Source organism: Rhinopithecus roxellana, chromosome 19, assembly GCF_007565055.1.
Source record: "Rhinopithecus roxellana isolate Shanxi Qingling chromosome 19, ASM756505v1, whole genome shotgun sequence".
In the NCBI taxonomy this organism is placed as follows: domain Eukaryota; kingdom Metazoa; phylum Chordata; class Mammalia; order Primates; family Cercopithecidae; genus Rhinopithecus; species Rhinopithecus roxellana.
Window position 1 is genome coordinate 15,033,795 of NC_044567.1, and position 18,945 is coordinate 15,052,739.

The 18,945-nt window shown below is 52.6% G+C and overlaps 1 protein-coding gene across 1 annotated transcript; it reads left to right on the top strand.

Annotated features, from left to right (window-relative positions):
* Window positions 1–3,213: 3,213 nt before the first annotated feature.
* On the top strand, window positions 3,214–6,462 carry LRRC3C (leucine rich repeat containing 3C). Its single transcript, XM_010375518.2, has 2 exons — window positions 3,214–3,284; window positions 5,661–6,462. Exons 1-2 carry the CDS (start codon window positions 3,259–3,261, stop codon window positions 6,460–6,462), a joined length of 828 nt encoding a protein of 275 aa, XP_010373820.2. The 5' UTR covers window positions 3,214–3,258.
* The last annotated feature ends 12,483 nt before the right edge of the window (window positions 6,463–18,945 follow it).

The following is an 18,945-nucleotide window of genomic DNA, read 5'->3' on the forward strand; positions in this document are numbered from 1 at the left end:
TGAATCCGGGAAGTGAAGGTTGTAGTGAACCAAGATCGCACTATTGCACTCCAGCCTGGGTGACAGAGACTCCACCTCAAAAAAAAAAAAAAAAAAAAAAAAAAGTACGGAGAAGAGCAGAGCCCAGTCCCATCCTCTCTTACCAGCAAATCAAAGACTGTCCCACAAACCTATTCTGCAGACTTCTGCTTAGATGCCATTGACCAGAATTGGGCTGCCCTCAGCTGCAAAGGAGATTGGAGAAGTAGGCAACAGGATTTCTGATGGCTGAGAAGATCAGTCAGGTTGAATTGTCAAGGACTGAGTGCATTGCCACTCCCAAAGCCATGTGTGCTATCCGGTAGTAGAAGGGAAGAGATAGTTCTGCCATGTTATTAATACTTATTCTCTCTATGCTTCACAGCTCCTTGTACAAACATCAATTAATGCAGGCATTACATCAAAGCATTATAGAGACATGTCTGTGTCTCCCTCCAGACCAACAATTCTCAACCCAGGCTGCACGTTAGACATATCTGGAGAGCTTTTAAAAGAAACCAGTGCCGGCCGGGCGCGGTGGCTCAAGCCTGTAATCCCAGCACTTTGGGAGGCCGAGACGGGCGGATCACGAGGTCAGGAGATCGAGACCATCCTGGCTAACACGGTGAAACCCCATCTCTACTAAAATTACAAAAAAATTAGCCGGGCAAGGTGGCGGGCGCCTGTAGTCCCAACTACTCCGGAGGCTGAGGCAGGAGAATGGCGTAAACCCGGGAGGCGGAACTTGCAGTGAGCTGAGATCCGGCCACTGTACTCCAGCCTGGGCGACAGAGCGAGACTCCGTCTCAAAAAAAAAAAAAAAAAAAGAAACCAGTGCCTAGACCCCATGCACAGAGATTTTAATGTAATTGGTCCAGATGAAGCCCCAGCATAACTAATTTGTAAAAGCTCCCCAAGTGATTTGAATGTGCAGGGTGTTTTAAGAACCCTGACATAGACCCAGCACCTTAAGAACCCTGTCTATGTTTCCTTTGACTAGCATACAAGGCTCACAGGAAATCCTCACTGAATGAATAAATAAATAAATGAATGGCAGAGAATTTCTGCTCCAACTCTGCAGTCCCTAGTCTGCAGTGTGCACTGTCCTAAGTGTGGTTCCCCCCTCGCCTCAGATCTCCCTCCTTCACTGAGTCTGCACTCAGCCTTCCTTAATTAACCACATCCACAGCTCCGGCTGGGCTCCTGCTTCTCCCACAGCTGCTGTGCTGGCCACCCTAGTCCCACTGTTTTCCTGGAAGCTGCCCTAGTCTTAGAAGGAAATAACCCTCCATCAACAGCCAGGCTCAATTCTTGTGCCTCAGTTAAAGCCCCTGCCCAGTGTGAGAGAGGAACAGGGGGAAAGGGAGGATTGATCAGCTTTCTGTCCCACATTCAGCTACAGTCCCAAAATGGACACCCAAGTAGCCAGCAGCAGATTGTCTGGCCTTACTAACAAGTAACCCTCAGAGAAAAGGGTTGCTTGTTGCTTCTCCTGCCTAAGTGTAGAAAGTTATCTGATTCCTTAGACAAACGTGAGTCTGCAAAATGCCCCTGTTGATATCACAGAAATGAGTCTGTGGTGAGTACATCCTCAGAGATGATATCATCTAGTATCCTACCATCTGATCTAGTCCCCATCACGCTTCTGAAACTGCTTGTTCAAAGGTAACCTGCAGGGCCAGCCTCACAGGCATACAGCCGACGAGGTCCCACAAGACCTCATGCCCTGTGCTCAGAAGAGCCCTGCAACTTGGTTTTACACTGTGCTGCTGTCGTCATCTTGAAATTCTTTTTTATTTTTATTTTTATTTTTTATTTTTATTTTTTTTGAGACAGAGTCTTGCTCTGTCACCCGGGCTGAAGTGCAGTGGCCGGATCTCAGCTCACTGCAAGCTCCGCCTCCCGGGTTCACACCATTCTCCTGCCTCAGGCTCCGGAGTAGCTGGGACTACAGGCGCCCGCCACCTCGCCCGGCTAGTTTTTTGTATTTTTCAGTAGAGACGGGGTTTCACCGTGTTAGCCAGGATGGTCTCAAACTCCTGACCTCGTGATCCGCCCGTCTCGGCCTCCCAAAGTGCTGGGATTACAGGCTTGAGCCACCGCGCCCGGCCTTTATTTTTAATTTTTAGAGACAGAGTCGCACACTGTCACCCAGGCTAGAGTGCAGTGGTACAATCACAGCTCACTGCAGCCTCCACTTCCCAGGCTCAAGCCATCCTCCCACCTCAGCCTCCCGAGTAGCTAGGAATACAAGTATGTGCCTATGTGCCACCATGGTCCGTTAATTTATTTTTTCTTTTTGTAGAAACTGCATTTGGACAATTTTTTTTTTTTTTTTTTGGTAGAGATGAGGTTTTACTATGTTGCACAGGCCAGTCTCAAACTCGTGAGGCTCCTTGATCCTTGCCACCCAAAGTGCTGAGATTATAGGCATGAGCCACTGCACCCAGCCTTGAAATTCTTTTTTTTTTTTTTTTTGAGACAGGGCCTTGATGCGTCACCTAGGCTGTAGTGAAGAGGCGCAATCTTAGCTCAATGAAACCTCTGCCTCCTGGGTTCAAGTGATTCTCGTGCCTCAGCCTCCCAAATAGCTGGGATTACAGGTGTGCACCACTGCAGCCCAGTTAATTTTTTGTATTTTTAGTAGAGATGGTGTTTCGCCATGTTGGTCAGGCTGGTCTCGAACTCCTGGCCTCAAGTGATCCACCCACCTCGGCCTCCCAAAGAGCTAGGATTACAGGCGTGAGCCACCACACCTGGCAAGGCCTTGAAATTCTTAACAGCTTTCGCCTGGGCGTGGTGGCTCACACCTGTAATCCCAGCACTTTTCGAGGCCAGGTGGGTGGATCACTTGAGGTCAGGAGTTCGAGACCAGCCTGGCCAATATGGTGAATCCCTGTCTCTACTAAAAATACAAAAATTAGCTGGGTGTGGTGGCAGGCACCTGTAGTCTCAGCTACTTGGGAGCCTGAGGCAGGAGAATCGTTTTAACCTGGGAGGCAGAGGTTGCAGTGAGCCAAGGTTATGGCACTGCACTCCAGCCTGGGCCACAGAGTGAGACTCTATCTTAAAAAAAAAAAAAAAGGAAGAAATTCTTAACAGGTTTTTGAAACAAGGGACCCCCCCCACACACACGCCCCATTTTTATTTTGCACTGAGCTCTACAATTCCATGTCCAGTCCTGGTCACCCACAGTCTTGCAAAATCCAGCAAGAAAAATCCTCCTCAGAAAGGTCTCCAATGCGTATGACCTCATCTTCCTTCGCGTAAGTATATCCTTCCTAGTCTTTGTGACACCCCACTCTCCCATTCTCTTCCACCTCTTTGACCTGGCAGGAGGGCTTCCAGGTTCCATACAATACAATACCGTGGGTACCATCAGGCTCAACATGCAAGGATGTAGGGTATTAGTAGGCGTGGCACAGAGGTAAGAGCTGCTAGCAGGCAATGAAAAGTGGTTGGACAAGGAGTCAGAAAACTGGGCTCTGGTCTTTGGCCACTGACACTGTGTAACTCTGGTCACATTCTGGGCCTCAGTTTACCTGTCTGCAAACTAGGGAGGGTTCAACTGGCTGGTCCCTTCCTTTGAGCTCTATCAATCATTGAGGCTCTGAATCCCAGCACCAAACTGGAGATACTGTAGGTAGGATGGTGCCACAGGAGGCATCATGTGGTTGGACTTGAGGCTCAAGGAAGTTGCAGGGGATAAGCCACCATGGGCTAAGAAATGAGATGGGTCATCCACATGGATCACATCTATGACCCCTTGTCATCCCTGCCCCTGCACAGCATACGAGAGGAAGTGGAGGAGAAAAGCCTGGCGTGGGTAATGAAATCATGGAGGAAGACCATGATGTGTTCTGGAAGTCAGTAATCCTAACAACTAGCCTTTGCACAGACTTCACAAAGTACCTTCACATCGACTCAACCCTGGCGGGTCCTCCCAACCCTACGGCAGTGTCAGGTGACATGCCCAGGTCACACATGAATCTCATCTTCTGCCTTGAAATCCTTCCTTCCCACTACCCAGTGAACATTAGGAGAGGGTGGTATCAAGGAGTGGCATGGCCTGCAAATGATGCCTGGGGTAGGGATGCCCTGGAGGAACAAGTCATCCAAGCCCTCTTTGGTGCCCAGGCCTGAGGGAGAATTCAAAGTGCCAACCTGAGAGTCCGGGACTCCAGCAAACTGAGAGAACCTGAGTCAGTTCTCATGCAGATCATAAAATCAGCAGGAAAACTCAGAGACAACCACATCAGTCTTCAGGTGCCTTAAAGAACTCCTTCCAACTCCTAGAGAGGCAATCAATCCACCACGCAGAGAACAAACTAAAGTTGAACTACAGCACCCCTGGCAGGCAAGAGGGCTGGGCACTGTGAGGAGCCAGGAGATAAGGAACCCCAGACAGACAAGTTTTCCAAGGAAAGGCTAGGGGAAGTTTGCTCACCATGGAAGAAGGGGCCACTGAGCGTGGAAGAAGGGGCCACTGAGCGTGGAAGAATGGCAGAAGGGAATAGGGGGAGGAATGGAGTTGGGGGGATACTGGTTGCTGGAGACAGTGGATATGAGATGGCGCCCGCCCAGTTCTGCCTGCCAGGCCTGCCAAGAAGGGATCCTTATGCCCAGCCAGGTTCTGGGTAAGGAAGAAGGGTTCTGGGAAGCAGAGTTTCAGCCTTGAGGAGTGATGGAAGATGGCAGCATCAAGACCTTGGGAGGGGAGCCTGGTGCAGGGAATGGAACTGGGGCCTGGTCTCCCCACGACAGAGTTCATCAGGGTCCAGGATCTGCCCTCTCTTGGCATTGCCTGGCCACACCATGGCTCAGGTATCCGACACCTGGGCCCGGAGTCACATGCCAGGAAACCCAACACTCTTGGGTCCCAGCCCCCAACTTCCAGCAGCTGTGAGCAAACAGGGCTTCTGGAGGAGGAAGCGGGTCTCCAGAGCCCAGCAGCAGGGAGCCTCCGTCCAGGGAGAGGGCACCTGCACTCGAGAAGGCTCTGCCACCAACAGGGGTGAGAAGAATGGAGGAGGACGGGGAGGAGGAGGGAGAAAGTGCAGAGCAGAGAGGACAGAGCTGGGGCAGGCAGAGGGGTGGATGCTCCCAGAAAAGGGGTAGAAGGGCATAGAAGGTGGGGCCAGAGGTCCATTTTACCTAGTCACCTGGCCTAGCTGGACGCCCTGACACCCTATCGCTCATCTGTCCCCCTTGTCTCCATCACATGAGTGCCAACTAGACCTTCTGGTGCCTACCTAGCCCACTTGGTAGCCTCCCAGGTAGGTAGGGGAAGAAGACTTTATTCCGATGAGAGGAATCAATACATGGACAGAGGCAGAAACCTAGAAACCCGAAGACCCAGAATGGCCAACAAGGCCTCATAGATTAACCTTCTAGAATCAACAGACCCTAAAAGAGTTTCAAGCGCAAAGGACCCTTTACCCAAAAGGCCCTATTGAGGAGCCTTAAATCAAGAGAGACCCCAAGAAGGAAGTGAAAAAGTCACCTAGGCTTGAGAGAAGCCCCCAGAGAAGAGGCCCCGGTCCAAAGACACCCCCCAGAGGGACCTCAGGAGGAGAAAGCTGGCAGTGAGGCATGCGATTGTCTTGACTCACTCTTTCTTTATGTGGCCTTTTCTTCCCCAGATCCTACTCCACTCCAGGACTATGCCAATTTATGGCCATGCTCCCAACAGCAGGTCACCTCCTGTCCCTCCTGTTGATGATAGGCACAGGAGGTACTGTGCCCAGCCCCCTGGTGCCTCCCCGTGGCTGCTATGTGGCAAAGGAAGCAGGTGAACAGACGTTCCGCTGCAGCCAGGCAGGTCTGAGGACTGTGCCCTCTGGCATCCCCAACGACACCCGCAAGCTCTACCTGGATGCCAACCAGCTGGCATCTGTGCCTGCTGGTGCCTTCCAGAACCTGCCTGTCCTGGAGGAGCTGGATCTGTCCCATAATGCCCTTGCCCACCTCTCAGGGGCGGCTTTCCAGGGCCTGGAGGGCACGCTGCGCCACCTCGACCTCTCTGCCAACCAGCTGGCCTCAGTGCCCGTGGAGGCCTTTGTGGGACTACAGATCCAAGTGAACCTATCCGCCAACCCATGGCACTGTGACTGCGCCCTCCAGGAAGTGCTCCGGCAGGTGAGGCTGGCGCCAGGCACTGGGACAGGCATCGTGTGTGGCCCAGGAGCCCGACCGGACCTCGTGGGGCAGGAGTTCCTGCTGCTGGCAGGGGAGGAAGAGCTGTGTGGGGCAGGGCGGGGCGGGGCCCGGAGGAGCACCGATGTGGCCCTGCTGGTCACCATGGGGGGCTGGCTGACACTTGTGGTGGCTTATCTGGTGCGTTATGTGTGGCAGAACCGAGACGAGACCCGGCGCTCCCTCAAGCGGGCCCCAGTGCTGCCTGTGCGTTCCGAGGATTCCTCCGTCCTCAGCACAGTGGTCTGATGACCCAGGATGCTCCTCCTCTAGCCACACTCCACACTCCTACCCCTATGCCCTCTCCTTTCCTCTGACCCCCTCTGCCTCCTGTGGAGCTTCACCCCTGCCCCCAAGCCCATCCCACCCCTCCCTCCTTTATTCCTCCTAAATACCTGCACTGGCTCTCTCTCTCTCTCTCTCTCTCTCTCTCTCTCTCTCTCTCTCTCTCTCTCTTTCTGTCATCTTAACCAACAGCATCTTTGGTGCCTGGAGTTTTTTGGTGCCTACTCTGTGCCTGGATTGTGCTAGACTCAGAAAACCCAGAACAGAGAATGACAGCAGGTGGGGTGGGAGCAAGAGAGGAGGGGCTGTGGGGGGCAGGTTGAGGAGGGAGCCTGCACCTGGCCCTGGGCAATTTCAAAGGCTTCACTGTAGTATGTTTGAACTGATTCTTTTTTCTCTTTCTTTTTTTCTTTGAGATGGAGTCTCGCTGTGTCGCCAGACTGGAGTGCAGTGGCAGGATCTCGGCTCACTGCAACCTCTGCCTCCCAAGTTCAAGCGATTCTCTACCTCAGCCTCCCCAGTAGCTAGGACTACAGGCGCATGCCACCATGCTCAGCCAATTTTTGTATTTTTTAGTAGAGTTGAGGTTTCACCATGTTGGCCAGGATGGTCTCGATTCTCTTGACCTCGTGAACTGCCCACCTTGGCCTCCCAAAGTGCTGGGATTACAGGCGTGAGCCACTGCACCCAGCCTGAACTGACTCAGGTGGGTGGATCACCCAAGGCAGCATGCAACATGAACCCCTCGGATCATTACAGGCCCACACAGCCCTTCCGCCACCAGCTTCTTCCTGCCCTACAGAGCGGAGGCCTGGAAAGGGAGAGAAAGCCAAGGGTGCCCTGAGGGAGCCCCCAGCTGAGGGGGAGTGAAGCCCCACCCCTTCCTGAACTGGACTCACAAACAGAGGCTTCGAAAGCGCAACCTGTAAGACTGAGGTCTCCTCCAGAGTGAGGGGGCATCAAAGCCAGAGGCATCCCAGGGAGCTTATTCCAAAGAGAGGGACTGCCTCCCCTGTTGGACTAAAGCGAGTTCAAACTGCTAGAAATGGTTTCGCCTTAGCTCTCTGAGAATCTGACATCATCAACTTCTCTCACCTCCAAGGAACCTGTCTCTACTAAAAATACAAAAAATTAGCCAGGCATGGTGGCAGGCATCTGTAACCCCAGCTATTCATGAGACTGAGGCAGGATAATCACTTGATCCCAGGAGGTAGGAGGCTGCAGTGAGCCAAGATCACACCACTGCACTCCAGCCTGGGCCACAGATCAAGACCTTCTCTTAAAAAAAAAAAAAAAAAAATAGGGAGAGTTTTGGACAGAAAAGAGAGAGGAGAGAGGGTCCCTAGATGAAACGTGTGGACAAGGCAAGGAAGATGTGCAACAACTCAGAATGTCTGGGCAGCAGCAAGACTCATCCCGGGGCTGGAAGAGAGGGTGCAAAGAGGGGCAAGGGAAGGGTAGGTGGGACCAAACTGGAGGGGAGGTCAAAAGCCAGGCTGTGGCCAGATTTAAAATGACACTGTGGGCTGGGCGCAGTGGCTCAAGCCTGTAATCCCAGCACTTTGGGAGGCCGAGCCGGGCGGATCACGAGGTCGGGAGATCGAGACCATCCTGGCTAACACAGTGAAACCCCGTCTCTACTAAAAATACAAAAACTAGCCGGGCAAGGTGGCAGGCGCCTGTAGTCCCAGCTACTCGGGAGGCTGAGGCAGGAGAATGGCGTAAACCCGGGAGGCGGAGCTTGCAGTGAGCTGAGATTGGCCACTGCACTCCAGTCCGGGCGACAGAGTGAGACTCCGCCTCAAAAAAAAAATAATAAATAAATAAATAAATAAATATAAATAAAAATAAAATAAAATGACACTGTGGGCCGGGCGTGGTGGTTCACACCTGTAATCCCAGCACTTTGGGAGGCCGAGGCAGGCAGATCACGAGGTCAGAAGATCGAGACCATCCCAGCTAACATGGTGAAACCCCGTCTCTACTAAAAATACAAAAAATTGGCCAGGCGTGGTGGCGGGTGCCTGTAATCCAAGCTACTTGGGAGACTGAGGCAGGAGAATGGCGTGAACCCAGGAGGCGGGGCTTGCAGTGAGCCGAGATCGCGCCACTGCACTCCAGCCTGGGCGACAAAGCGAGACTCCGGCTCAAAAAAAAAAAAAAGACGCTGTGGGCTCCTCCTCTCTTCTCCCTCTGCCTCTACTGAGAGCGTCCACTGAGAGCCTCCCCTGGCTTCTTGCTTCTCTTGTCCCCAAGCTCTTCCTGTTCCTGTGCCCTCTACTGGGGATCCCCTCCTCCGGCTCAGGGTCCCTATCCAGAGAGTCCCAAGCTCTCTCCGTCTTCTCCTTTATACACTGATGAGTTTCCTGAGCTCCTTCTCGTGGGGGAAAGGTGGTCTCTACGACTGAGCTGGGGACAGGTGACTGGAGAGCTGGGCGGGGGAAGTGAGGAGACCCCAGAACATCCCTGGACAACTCAATAAAGTCACTTTTATCAATGCCCTGGTCTCTGATTGCTCGTTCTCCTGGGCACCTGTGGCCTGTTGGTGACGAGAACGGGTACTGAGCTTGTCTTCAGCCCTCTACCACCCCTTTGGTGGGGGTGCTCCTGCTGGGCTGGAGGCCAGCTTCCCCTCTCCCCTTCTGCTTCCCAGCCCCTGCCACCAGAGTCCATCTGCTAGACTGGCCAGGGCTGTGCCAACACACTCAGAGAGGCTCCTGCCCGGAATGACTGCCCCAGAATCCCAGGCTGCTCCCTCAGCGTCCTGACCCCAGGCTTGTGCTTGTCCACTGGGCAGGCAGGAGAGGGTGGCCTAACTGGCTTCACTCCCATCTTCACCTGTGCCATGGACCAGGGATCATAGGACCCTGGGTTCTGAGAAACCACAGAAGCCTGGTGAGGCAGCTGGACAGCCTCAGTGATGTTACCCGCTTCTGCCCTTCTGCCTGGGACAGAGGGAGAGAAAAGGCACGCTCTTCTGGGAGACACACTATGTCAGTCCCAAACTCTCCCACCAGGAAATGCTGGAGTCTGGCTCAGGAACCAAGACAGCCCAGCCTACTGCCGGCCCAGGCCTGAGGCAAGAATCACTGGGGCCTGGACCCAGGTCCCAGCTTGTCACCACATGCAGCATCAGGGAGCCAGTGGGCTGTGATGGGAGGAGAGGGAGAGGCCTAAAACTGCCTTTGCAAAATGATGACTGAGACAGTGAAAGAGATTTAACTTAACTGACTCCATCTTGCTTTTAACCTCCAAGCTGTCCCCGCTCATTCCTATGCTCATTAGGCATAGGCTGAACTAACTTTGGGAAAAACTTAGTTTATAGTTAAACCAAGATAGTAACAGCCCTTTCCCAAAGCAGACCTCATTCTTGCCTGGGGAACAGATTGCTTTTGTAGAACTAACAGTAGCCACAAGATTAGAAATTATGGTTTAGGAGCCATGCCGCTGGAGGCTCCCTTAACTGCTCCTAAGATCAGTGCTTGAGATATTTTGCAGACCCTGCACTTGATGGATCAGCTGGCCCCACCCAGATCGATTAACTGGCTCCTCTGATCTTGGGGCCTCCACCCAGGAACTGACTGAGCACAAGAGGACAGCTTCGACTCCCTGCGATTTCATCCCTGACCAATCAGCACTCCTGGCTCACTGACTTCCCCCCACCCACCAAGTTGTCCTTAAAAACTCTGATCCCCACATGCTCAGAGAGATTAATCTGAGTAATAATAAAACTCTGGTGTTCCACACAGCCAGCTCTGCATGAATTACTCTTTCTCTATTGCAATTCCCGTCTTGATAAATCGGCTCTGTCTAGGCAGCACACAATGTGAACCCCTTGGACGATTACAGGCCCACACAGCCCTTCTGCCACCAGCTTCTTCCTGCCCTACAGAGCGGAGGCCTGGAGAGGGAGAGAAAGCCAAGGGTACCCTGAGGGAGCCCCCAGCTGAGGGGGAGTGAAGCCCCACTCCTTCCTGAATTGGACTCACAAACAGAGGCTTTGAGAGCGCAACCCTAAGACTGAGGTCTCCTCCAGAGTGAGGGGCATCGAAGCCAGAGGCATCCCGAGGAGCTTATTCCAAAGGGAGGGACTGCCTCCCCCATTGGACTAAAGGGAGTTCAAACTGCTAGAAACAGTTTCGCCTTAGCTCTCTGAGAATCTGCCATCATCAACCTCTCTTATCTCCAAGGAACAGTCACCCCAAACCAGGAAGGCAAAGGGAAAGTAGAACAAGGCCCCCAAGCTGCCAAATGGATGCCACCACAAGCCCACCCCTTCATTTGATAAGCATCTGTTGGTCAGGCGCAGTGGCTAGAGCCTGTAATCTCAGCACTTTGGGAGACCAAGGTGGGCCCTGAGCTCAGGAGTTCGAGACCAGCCTGGACAAGATGGTGAAACCCCTGTCTCTACTAAAAATACAAAAATTAGCTGGGTGTGGTGGCACGGGCCTGTAATCCTACCTACTCAAGAGGCTGAGGCAGGAGGATCGCTTGAACCCAGGAGGCAGAGGTTGCAGTAAGCCAAGACGGCGCCACTACACTCCAGCCTGGGTGACAGAACGAGACTCTCTCAAAACAAACAAACCATCTGTTGAGTTCCTACCGCATGGCAGACGCTGCAGCTACAAAGATCAGGAAGTTGTGCCTGACCCTGGGGACCTGACAGGCTAGTGTGTCAGTGATGACAATCCAGGAAGACAGGGCTGTGCACAGGGGCCATATGAACCCATAAGGGGACATCTCAATCAAACACAGACAAAGGGTCATGTACTTTGCTCACAGGAACCCTCGCTCAGAACTCATTTATTCTTAGTTTACGAGAGTACTCATAATTTCAGAACTGTGGCTTCCTGCTTATAACAAGTTAGAAACAGTATTTTCGAGATAGCAAAAATTATATTACAGAGGGGCAGAATAACAGCAGTGAGAAAGTACACCCTAACGGCAGGGAGGAGCATGATTAAAAGTCTAAGAACTCAAAAGTCATTGTAGTAGGGCATTTTAGTGTCTCTTAAACAGCCCTGTGTGGAAAACTGACTCCCCCTGCCTCAAAGGGGCCTATGGACATTGACAAAATGCACGAGATCAGTCATATTGACTTTGGGTTACCTGCAGAAAAGGTCAAATTTTGAAGTGTCCATTCTCAGAAGCAGGGAGCGGGTGATGCACTTGAGAAAGAATTTCCATCTTATCAGGACTGAAGTAAATAAGGCAGAACGACTATTGGAAAATGCTACTTCAACCTCAACTACGTCCTTGTTCCTTCTTCCCACTGGTTGAAGATCTGCCCCTGGGGCCATGAAAAACAAACCACCCTAAAAGCCCAATCTTTTTTTTTCTTTCTTTCTTTCTTTTTTTAAAAAATTTAGAGACAGGGTCTCACTCTCCCAGGCTGGAGTGCACTGGCGCCAACACAGCTTTTATGTCCGCTACCACCACACACGCACATGCGTGCACACACACATGTGCCTGCCTCGGGCCCCTGGAATCCAGTTGATCTTCCCCAATCATAATATACATTTTGGCCAGGCCCGGTGGCTCATGCCTGTAATCCCAGCACTTTGGGAGGCCGAGGCGGGTGGATCACCTGAGGTCAGGAGTTCTAGACCAGCCTGGCCAACCTGGCGAAACCCTATTTCTACTAAAAATACAAAAATTAGCTGGATATGGTGGCAGGCGCCTGTAACCCCAGCTACTCAGGAGGCTGAAGCAGAGGTTCACTTGAACCTGGGAGGCAGAGGTTGCAGTGAGCTGAGATCACGCTGTTGCACTCCAGCCTGGGGACAGAGTGAGACTCTGTCTCAAAAAAAAAAAAATTAATTAAAAAAAATATATATATGTGTGTGTGTGTTTCTACACTTACGACAATTGCCATCTTCCTCTTTTAGAACACCAAACAAAACTTAAGCCCCCACACTAATACTAATGTCTAAGATCAGTCCTCAATTCTCATTCACTTTTGGGGCCAAGGCAATTTATCAGGGAATGCTTCCGGCAGAGGGTATGTGGGAACAAGCACAGGGCACGTCTGTCCTGTAGAACTAAGAAAAGACTTAAGATCAACAAGACTGCAGTCACATGTGTCCTGGTGAATGCCTCTGTCACTGTCAAGGGCAAATGTCAAAACTCCAAACCCAACATCCAAAACCTTAGTAACCATCGTGAATGATCTGGAAAACCTGAGGAAGAGGTGAGCTTGCAAAGTGGGGTGAGGAGGCAGGTTGAGGATTCCAAGCCAGATGCTAGGGGTTGACACAGAGGAGCAGGACCCACCCAGAACTGCAGGGACTGCTCAAGCTGGCAGGGATCTCTATTTTACAAAAGGGCCCAAAGAGGGGCAGCAAGTTTTCCAAGGTCACACAGGGAGGGAAGGAAAGAACCAGGCCTAGAATCCACAGGGCCCTGTCCCTCTGGGACAAACATGTACTCCCCTTCCAGGGTAACGAAATAATGGAGAGAGAGGGAGAGACGGTTTCAGCATGTTGGTCAGGCTGGTCTCAAACTCCGCCTCATGTGATCCGCCTGCCTCAGCCTCCCAAAGTATTGGGATTACAGGCGTGAGCCACCACACCCGGCCACAGTGCCCCATTTCTGACCTTCACAGACATCCCCCATCCAAGAACAAGAAGCTGAAAATGCCCTCAGAAGGTCAGAGAAGCAGAGGGCTCTTCTCCCCATCCCCACCCCAAGGGTGGACAAAGTCTTAGAAGGTAAGAGGGACACAGAGACCCCTTTCCTAAGCAAAGGAAAGAAACCTGTCAAGTCAGCAGCTCAAGCCCAGAGCCCCTTCTCAAAGGAAAGACTTTGGGGGTGATGGTGGGTGGGGTGCAGAGGGGTCCCCGGGACACTGGCGGGACGTAGTGCTGACTGCGATGGCAGCCACGGGTTTCTTGGGCCTTTTCGGTGCATCCTCCCCGCAAGCCTCCACCATGCTGTTCTAGGTAGATTGAGGCTAGGCCCACCCAGGGCTGCACCGTGGCGCAGGACACCTCTTCCGTTTGGGCTTTCCGTCCTCATGATTTTGCCCTCCATCTGACAGTCATCCATGGTGACAGGGTGTGTCCCTTTCCCCTAAACAGGATCCTCAATGCCCATCGGAAAACGTTGTAAGGCGTTGAGCCCCGACGTCCCCTCACCACAAGACTCTGACCATCTTTTCCTGGCGAGGAGAGTCTGCACGGGGGAGCAGGGCGCCACACCCCAGAAAGAAACCTCTGTGCCTGGGAGTGAGGGACTCGCTGAGTAAAGTGAGGTCGAACAGGGTGGAGAGGGATAGCGTCCCAGTCACCACTGTCCTGAAACCACAGCTCCGTCCGGGCCCGAGATGGCCCCACAGGAGCACAGGGGGTTTCGGGCGCTGCAGGTGGAGGTGAAGGACGAGCTGCGATGCGGAAGGGCCTGACCCGGGAGGCACATCGCCTTCAGAGAGAATGACCCGCTGGGGTGGAGGTGGGGCGGGGGCGGTGTGGGCGTGGCTGGGGAGGCGGGGCTGGTGTGGTGGGCTTATGCAGAGAGGGCGGGACTGAGGTAGAGGCGGGGTTGGGGTGGTGAGGGCGGGGCTGGGGTTTTGAGGAGGTGGCTAGTGCGGAGGCGGGGCTGGCGCGGAGGCGGGGTTGGGGCGGTGAGGGCGGGGCTGGGGCAGAGGCGGGCCTGGCGGAGTGAAGGCGGGGCTGGGGTGGCGAGGGCAGGGCCGGTGTGGAGGCGGGGCTGGAGCTGCGTGGGCGGGGCCAGGGCCGATACGGGGTTTGCACAGTGAGGGCGGGGCTAATGCGGAGGCGTGGCTGGTGCCGTGAGGGCGGGGCGGAGGACGGGCTGGGGCGGAGGACGGGCTGGGGCGGAGGACGGGCTGGGGCGGAGGACGGGCTGGGGTGGAGGCGGGGCTGGGGTGGAGGCGGGGCTGGGGTGGAGGCGGGGCTGGGGTGGAGGCGGGGCTGGGGCGGGGTAACAGGGCTCAAGTGCTGAGAACCAGACTTGCGCCGGAAGCCCAAGCCGGGCTAACGGGTAGGAGGGTGGATGGTGGGGAGTGATAAACTGAGCTTAAAATGGCTGAGGGCGGGGGATACAAGTTGGTAGGACCAGAGATGGGCTGGATGGGGCGTGATCGGCCTCCTCCTGGGAGATCTCAGCCCACCTGAGGAGGCTTCTTCCGGCCGAAAGAGAGACTGGGCCCTGGCCCTGATGGAATGGCCATTCTGAGCGTAAAGACCTGCGTCCCCCTCTCTTCAGGAAGCTCCCTGTCTCTCTAATTTCAGGGGGATCATCACTTCCCATCTGTCTGCTAGGTTGATCGAGTTCTGGATCTACAGGAGCCAGTTCTGGGAGGGAGGACTGGGGGTAGGAACGAGGTGTTTGAATGACTGCGGGACTGCAGGAGACTTCCAGCAACCTCAGCTCCATGTTAGAGAACATTCTGTACCTGCTTGGGGCTCTGTGTGGTGAGGATGAGGAATGAAGGTCAGGGCCATCCCTGACGTGCCAGGCCTACTAGGTTAGGCCCGATGGTACCAAGCAAGACCTACCACAAAAGTTAAGGGTTCCAGTGCGAAATGAAAATGCAGGACTCCTTGCTACAAAAGTTATTAAGAATTATATTTGACAGGACGCGGTGGCTCACGCCTGTAATCCCAGCACTTTGGGAGGCCAAGGTGGGGGCAGATCACCTGAGGTCAGGGGTTCAAGACCGATCTGGCCAACATGGTGAAACCCCATCTCTATTAAAAATACAAAATTAGCCAGGCGTGGTGGCACATGCCTGTAATCCCAGCTACTTGGGAGGCTGAGGCAGGAGAATTGCTGGAACACGGGAGGCGGAGTTTGCAGTGAGTTGAGACCTTGCCATTGCACTCCAGCCTGGGCAACAAGAGCAAAGAATTATATTCAAGACAGCAGCAGCAGAGCATTAAACCAAGCATGGGGCCGTGTACAACTGCACAGGTTGCATGCCCATGAAGCCAGTCCTGATACCAAGCTGCAAGCAGAGTGGGCAGGGTGCAGACCCTGTTGTCCCCTCTTCCAAGGAAAAGGCAAGAGCGGCAAGTCCACCTACCATCCCTACCCCAGCTCATTTTTCCCAAAAGAAAAGGGAACATACCATTCCAGGAATAAATGAATCCGCAGCCCACTTCCCCTCCACAGGACACACATGGGAGCTAACCCCAGTACCCAGAGCAACTTTTTTTTTTTTTTTTTTTTTTTTTTTTTTTTTTTTTTTTGAGACAGAGTCTCTCTCTGTTGCCCAGGCTGGAGTACAGTAGTGAGATCTCAGCTCACTGCAACTTCTGCCTCCCGGGCTCAAGCAATTCTCCTGCCTCAGCCTCCCAAGTAGCTGGGATTACAGGCATGTACCACCACACCCAGCTAATTTTTGTATTTTTAGTAGAGATGGGATTTCCCCATGATGACCAGGTTGGTCTCGAACTCCTGACCTCAAGTGATCCGCTCCCCTCAGCTTCCCAAAGTTCTGGGATTACAGGTGTGAACCACCACACCTGGCCCCCAGAGCCACTTTACAATGCCCTGCCCACAGAGGGAAGGAGAGCATGCCCTGTCCCTCATGCCCTCTCCTCTCCTTTACCCTCTGCAGAGCTGAGAGAGGTGCAACAGCAGCTGCTGGCCATGTCCAGGGAGAAGGGGATCCTTTCCCAGTAGATGGAGCTGGAGAGGGGCCTGGGGGATGACAACCAGGAGAAAATTGAGTTTGAGCTCATACAGCTCCACCCCCACACTTGTGGATGGATACTCTGAGGCCCAGAGAGCATACAAGACATTAGGGCCACATAGCAGGCTCTTAGCAGAACTCTCTACAGAACTTAGGTCTCCGGATTCTTAATCCTTGCCCATCTCTGCTTCACTCTAGCATTAACAGGCAGAGGGGGGATCAAGGATGGGGACTGTAATAAAATAGCTTGTTGAATAACAAGAGAGGCTGGGTGCAGTGGCTCACACCTATAATCCCAGAACTTTGGGAGGCCGAGGCAGGAGGATTGCTTGAGGCCAAGAGTTCCAGACCAGCTTGGGCAACATAGCCAGACCCCGTCTCTATTTAATATAAGAAGTAATAAAACATAAAAAGTAAAAGAATGGCAGAGTGATACCATCTTGAAGCAAAACTGCCATGGTGACTGGCATTGGATTCCTGATTCCTGCAGCAAAGTCTTTAAACAATGCCTGTAGCATAGATAACCCCTGTATTAGTCCATTCTCACACTGCTATGAAGAAATACCTGAGACTGGGTAATTTATAAGGGAAAGACATGTAATTGACTCACAGTTCCACATTGCTGGGGAGGCCTCAGGAAACTTACAATTATGGCGGAAGGGAAAAGAGAAGCAGACACTTCACAGAGCAGCAGGAGAGAGTGAGTGCAAGCAGGGGAAATGCCAGACACATATAAAACCATCAGATCTCATGAGACTCACTCATTATCATGAAAACAGCATGGGGGTAACCACCCCCATCACCCAATTACCTCCACCCGGTCCCTCCCCCGACACAGGGGGATTATGGGGATTGTAATTCAAGATGAGATTTTGGGTGGGGGACACAGCCAAACCACACCAACCCCTCATAAAGCAACAATGCCTGTAACACAGATAACCCCTCATACAGATGTGTATCTAACCTCCCCAGTGGTCATGACTTTTGCAAGACAGTCTGAGCCATGACTGGTTGCACCTGTTTTACTCTAAAAGCTTGTTACAGAAAAGATATTTTCTGGACAGCAGGTGTGGTGAACCACTTTTATTCGTAAGTCCCTATTAAGTTTCTTTCTAAGAAGCTGGATTTGTCAGCCTCTTTCTTTCTTTCTTTCTTTCCTTCCTTCCTTCCTTCCTTCCTTCCTTCCTTCCTTCCTTCCTTCCTTCCTTCCTTCCTTCCTTCCTTCCTTCCTTCCTTCTTTCTTTCTTTCTTTCTTTCTTTCTTTCTTTCTTTCTTTCTTTTCTTTCTGAGACAAAGTCTCGCTCTTATCCCCCAGGCTGGAGTGCAATGGCGTTATCTCGGTTCACTGTAACTCCACCTCCTGGGTTCAAGCGATTCTTCTGCCCCAGCATCCCGAATAGCTGGGATTACAGGCGCCTGCCACCATGACCGGCTAATTTTTATATTTTTAGTAGAGACGGGATTTCACCATGTCAGCCAGGCTGGTCTCGAACTCCTGACCTCAGATAATCCGCCCGACTCGGCCTCCCAAAGTGCTGGAATTACAGGCGTGAGCCACCACACCTGGCCTGACAGCCTCTTTCTTTGGCCTTTCAATTCCCTTGGCCTTTGGGGGTAGGTTTGCAGATATCTGCTCACTGCAGAACAGGGACAGGGGCTGAAATTTAAATTTTTACTGAAAATTAAAATTTAAAATTTTACTGCAGGCTGGGCATAGTGGCTCACACCTGTAATCCCAGCACTCTGGGAGGCCGAGGCAGACAGATCACTTGAGGTCAGGAGTTCAAGACCCAACCTGGTGAAACCCCATCTCTACTAAAAATACAAAAATTAGCTGGGCATGGTGGTATGTGCCTGTACTCCCAGCTACTCGGGAGGCTGAGTCAGGAGACGTGCTTGAATCTGGGAGGCAGAGGCTGCAGTGAGCAGAGATCGTGCCACTGCACTCCAGCCTGGGTGATAGAGTAAGACTCTGTCTCAAAGATACATAGATAGATAGATAGATAGATAGATAGATAGATAGATAGATGATCTCAGTTCACTGCAACTCTGCCTCCTGGGTTCAAGTGATTCTCCTGCCCCAGCATCTCCTGCCCCACCTCACAGAGGAAACTTCTTTGGGTTTGGGCTGGAGGCTGGCAGCGGCCTCCTCACTGTGTATTATCACAGTGATAATGTGTATTATCACTACACATCAGTATGTGTACTGATAATAATACACAATTTTACCACAGACCACTTCTGAAGTTGGTGGCTCTCTAAATGCAAAGCATCCTGTGATGTTTTTTCTCCACTGTGCAGATAGAAACCATTCTGGACTAGAATTTCTTCTAGAGGGAGGTGGAGCCCTTCTGTCTTTACTTTGAGCTGCTGAGGGGGTTCTGAGGTGAGGAGCTGAAAGTGGTCAGGCCCTGATGGGACTCTGTGGCCTTGACATACAAGGAGACCAAGGAGACAGACCCTCCTTACACCTGGGAGCCAAATGCCTTGACACTGCTCTGTCCTGTAAGACAGCCTCTCCATCTTTCCAGTGCTAACCAACAACATCTGGCTCTCCAGATATTTTATTCATCAGGGATCCCCAGCCCTGCCTGCCCATGGCTAGGGAAGACAGGCTGGGGCTTGAGGACAAACCTAGGGGAGCTGGTGAAAATACAGAGAAGTGGCCAGGCGCGGTGGCCCATGGCTGTAATCCCAGCACTTTGAAAGGCTGAGGTGGGTGGATCACCTGAGGTCAGGAGTTCGAGACCAGCCTGGCCAAAATGGTGAAACCTCATCTCTACTGAAAA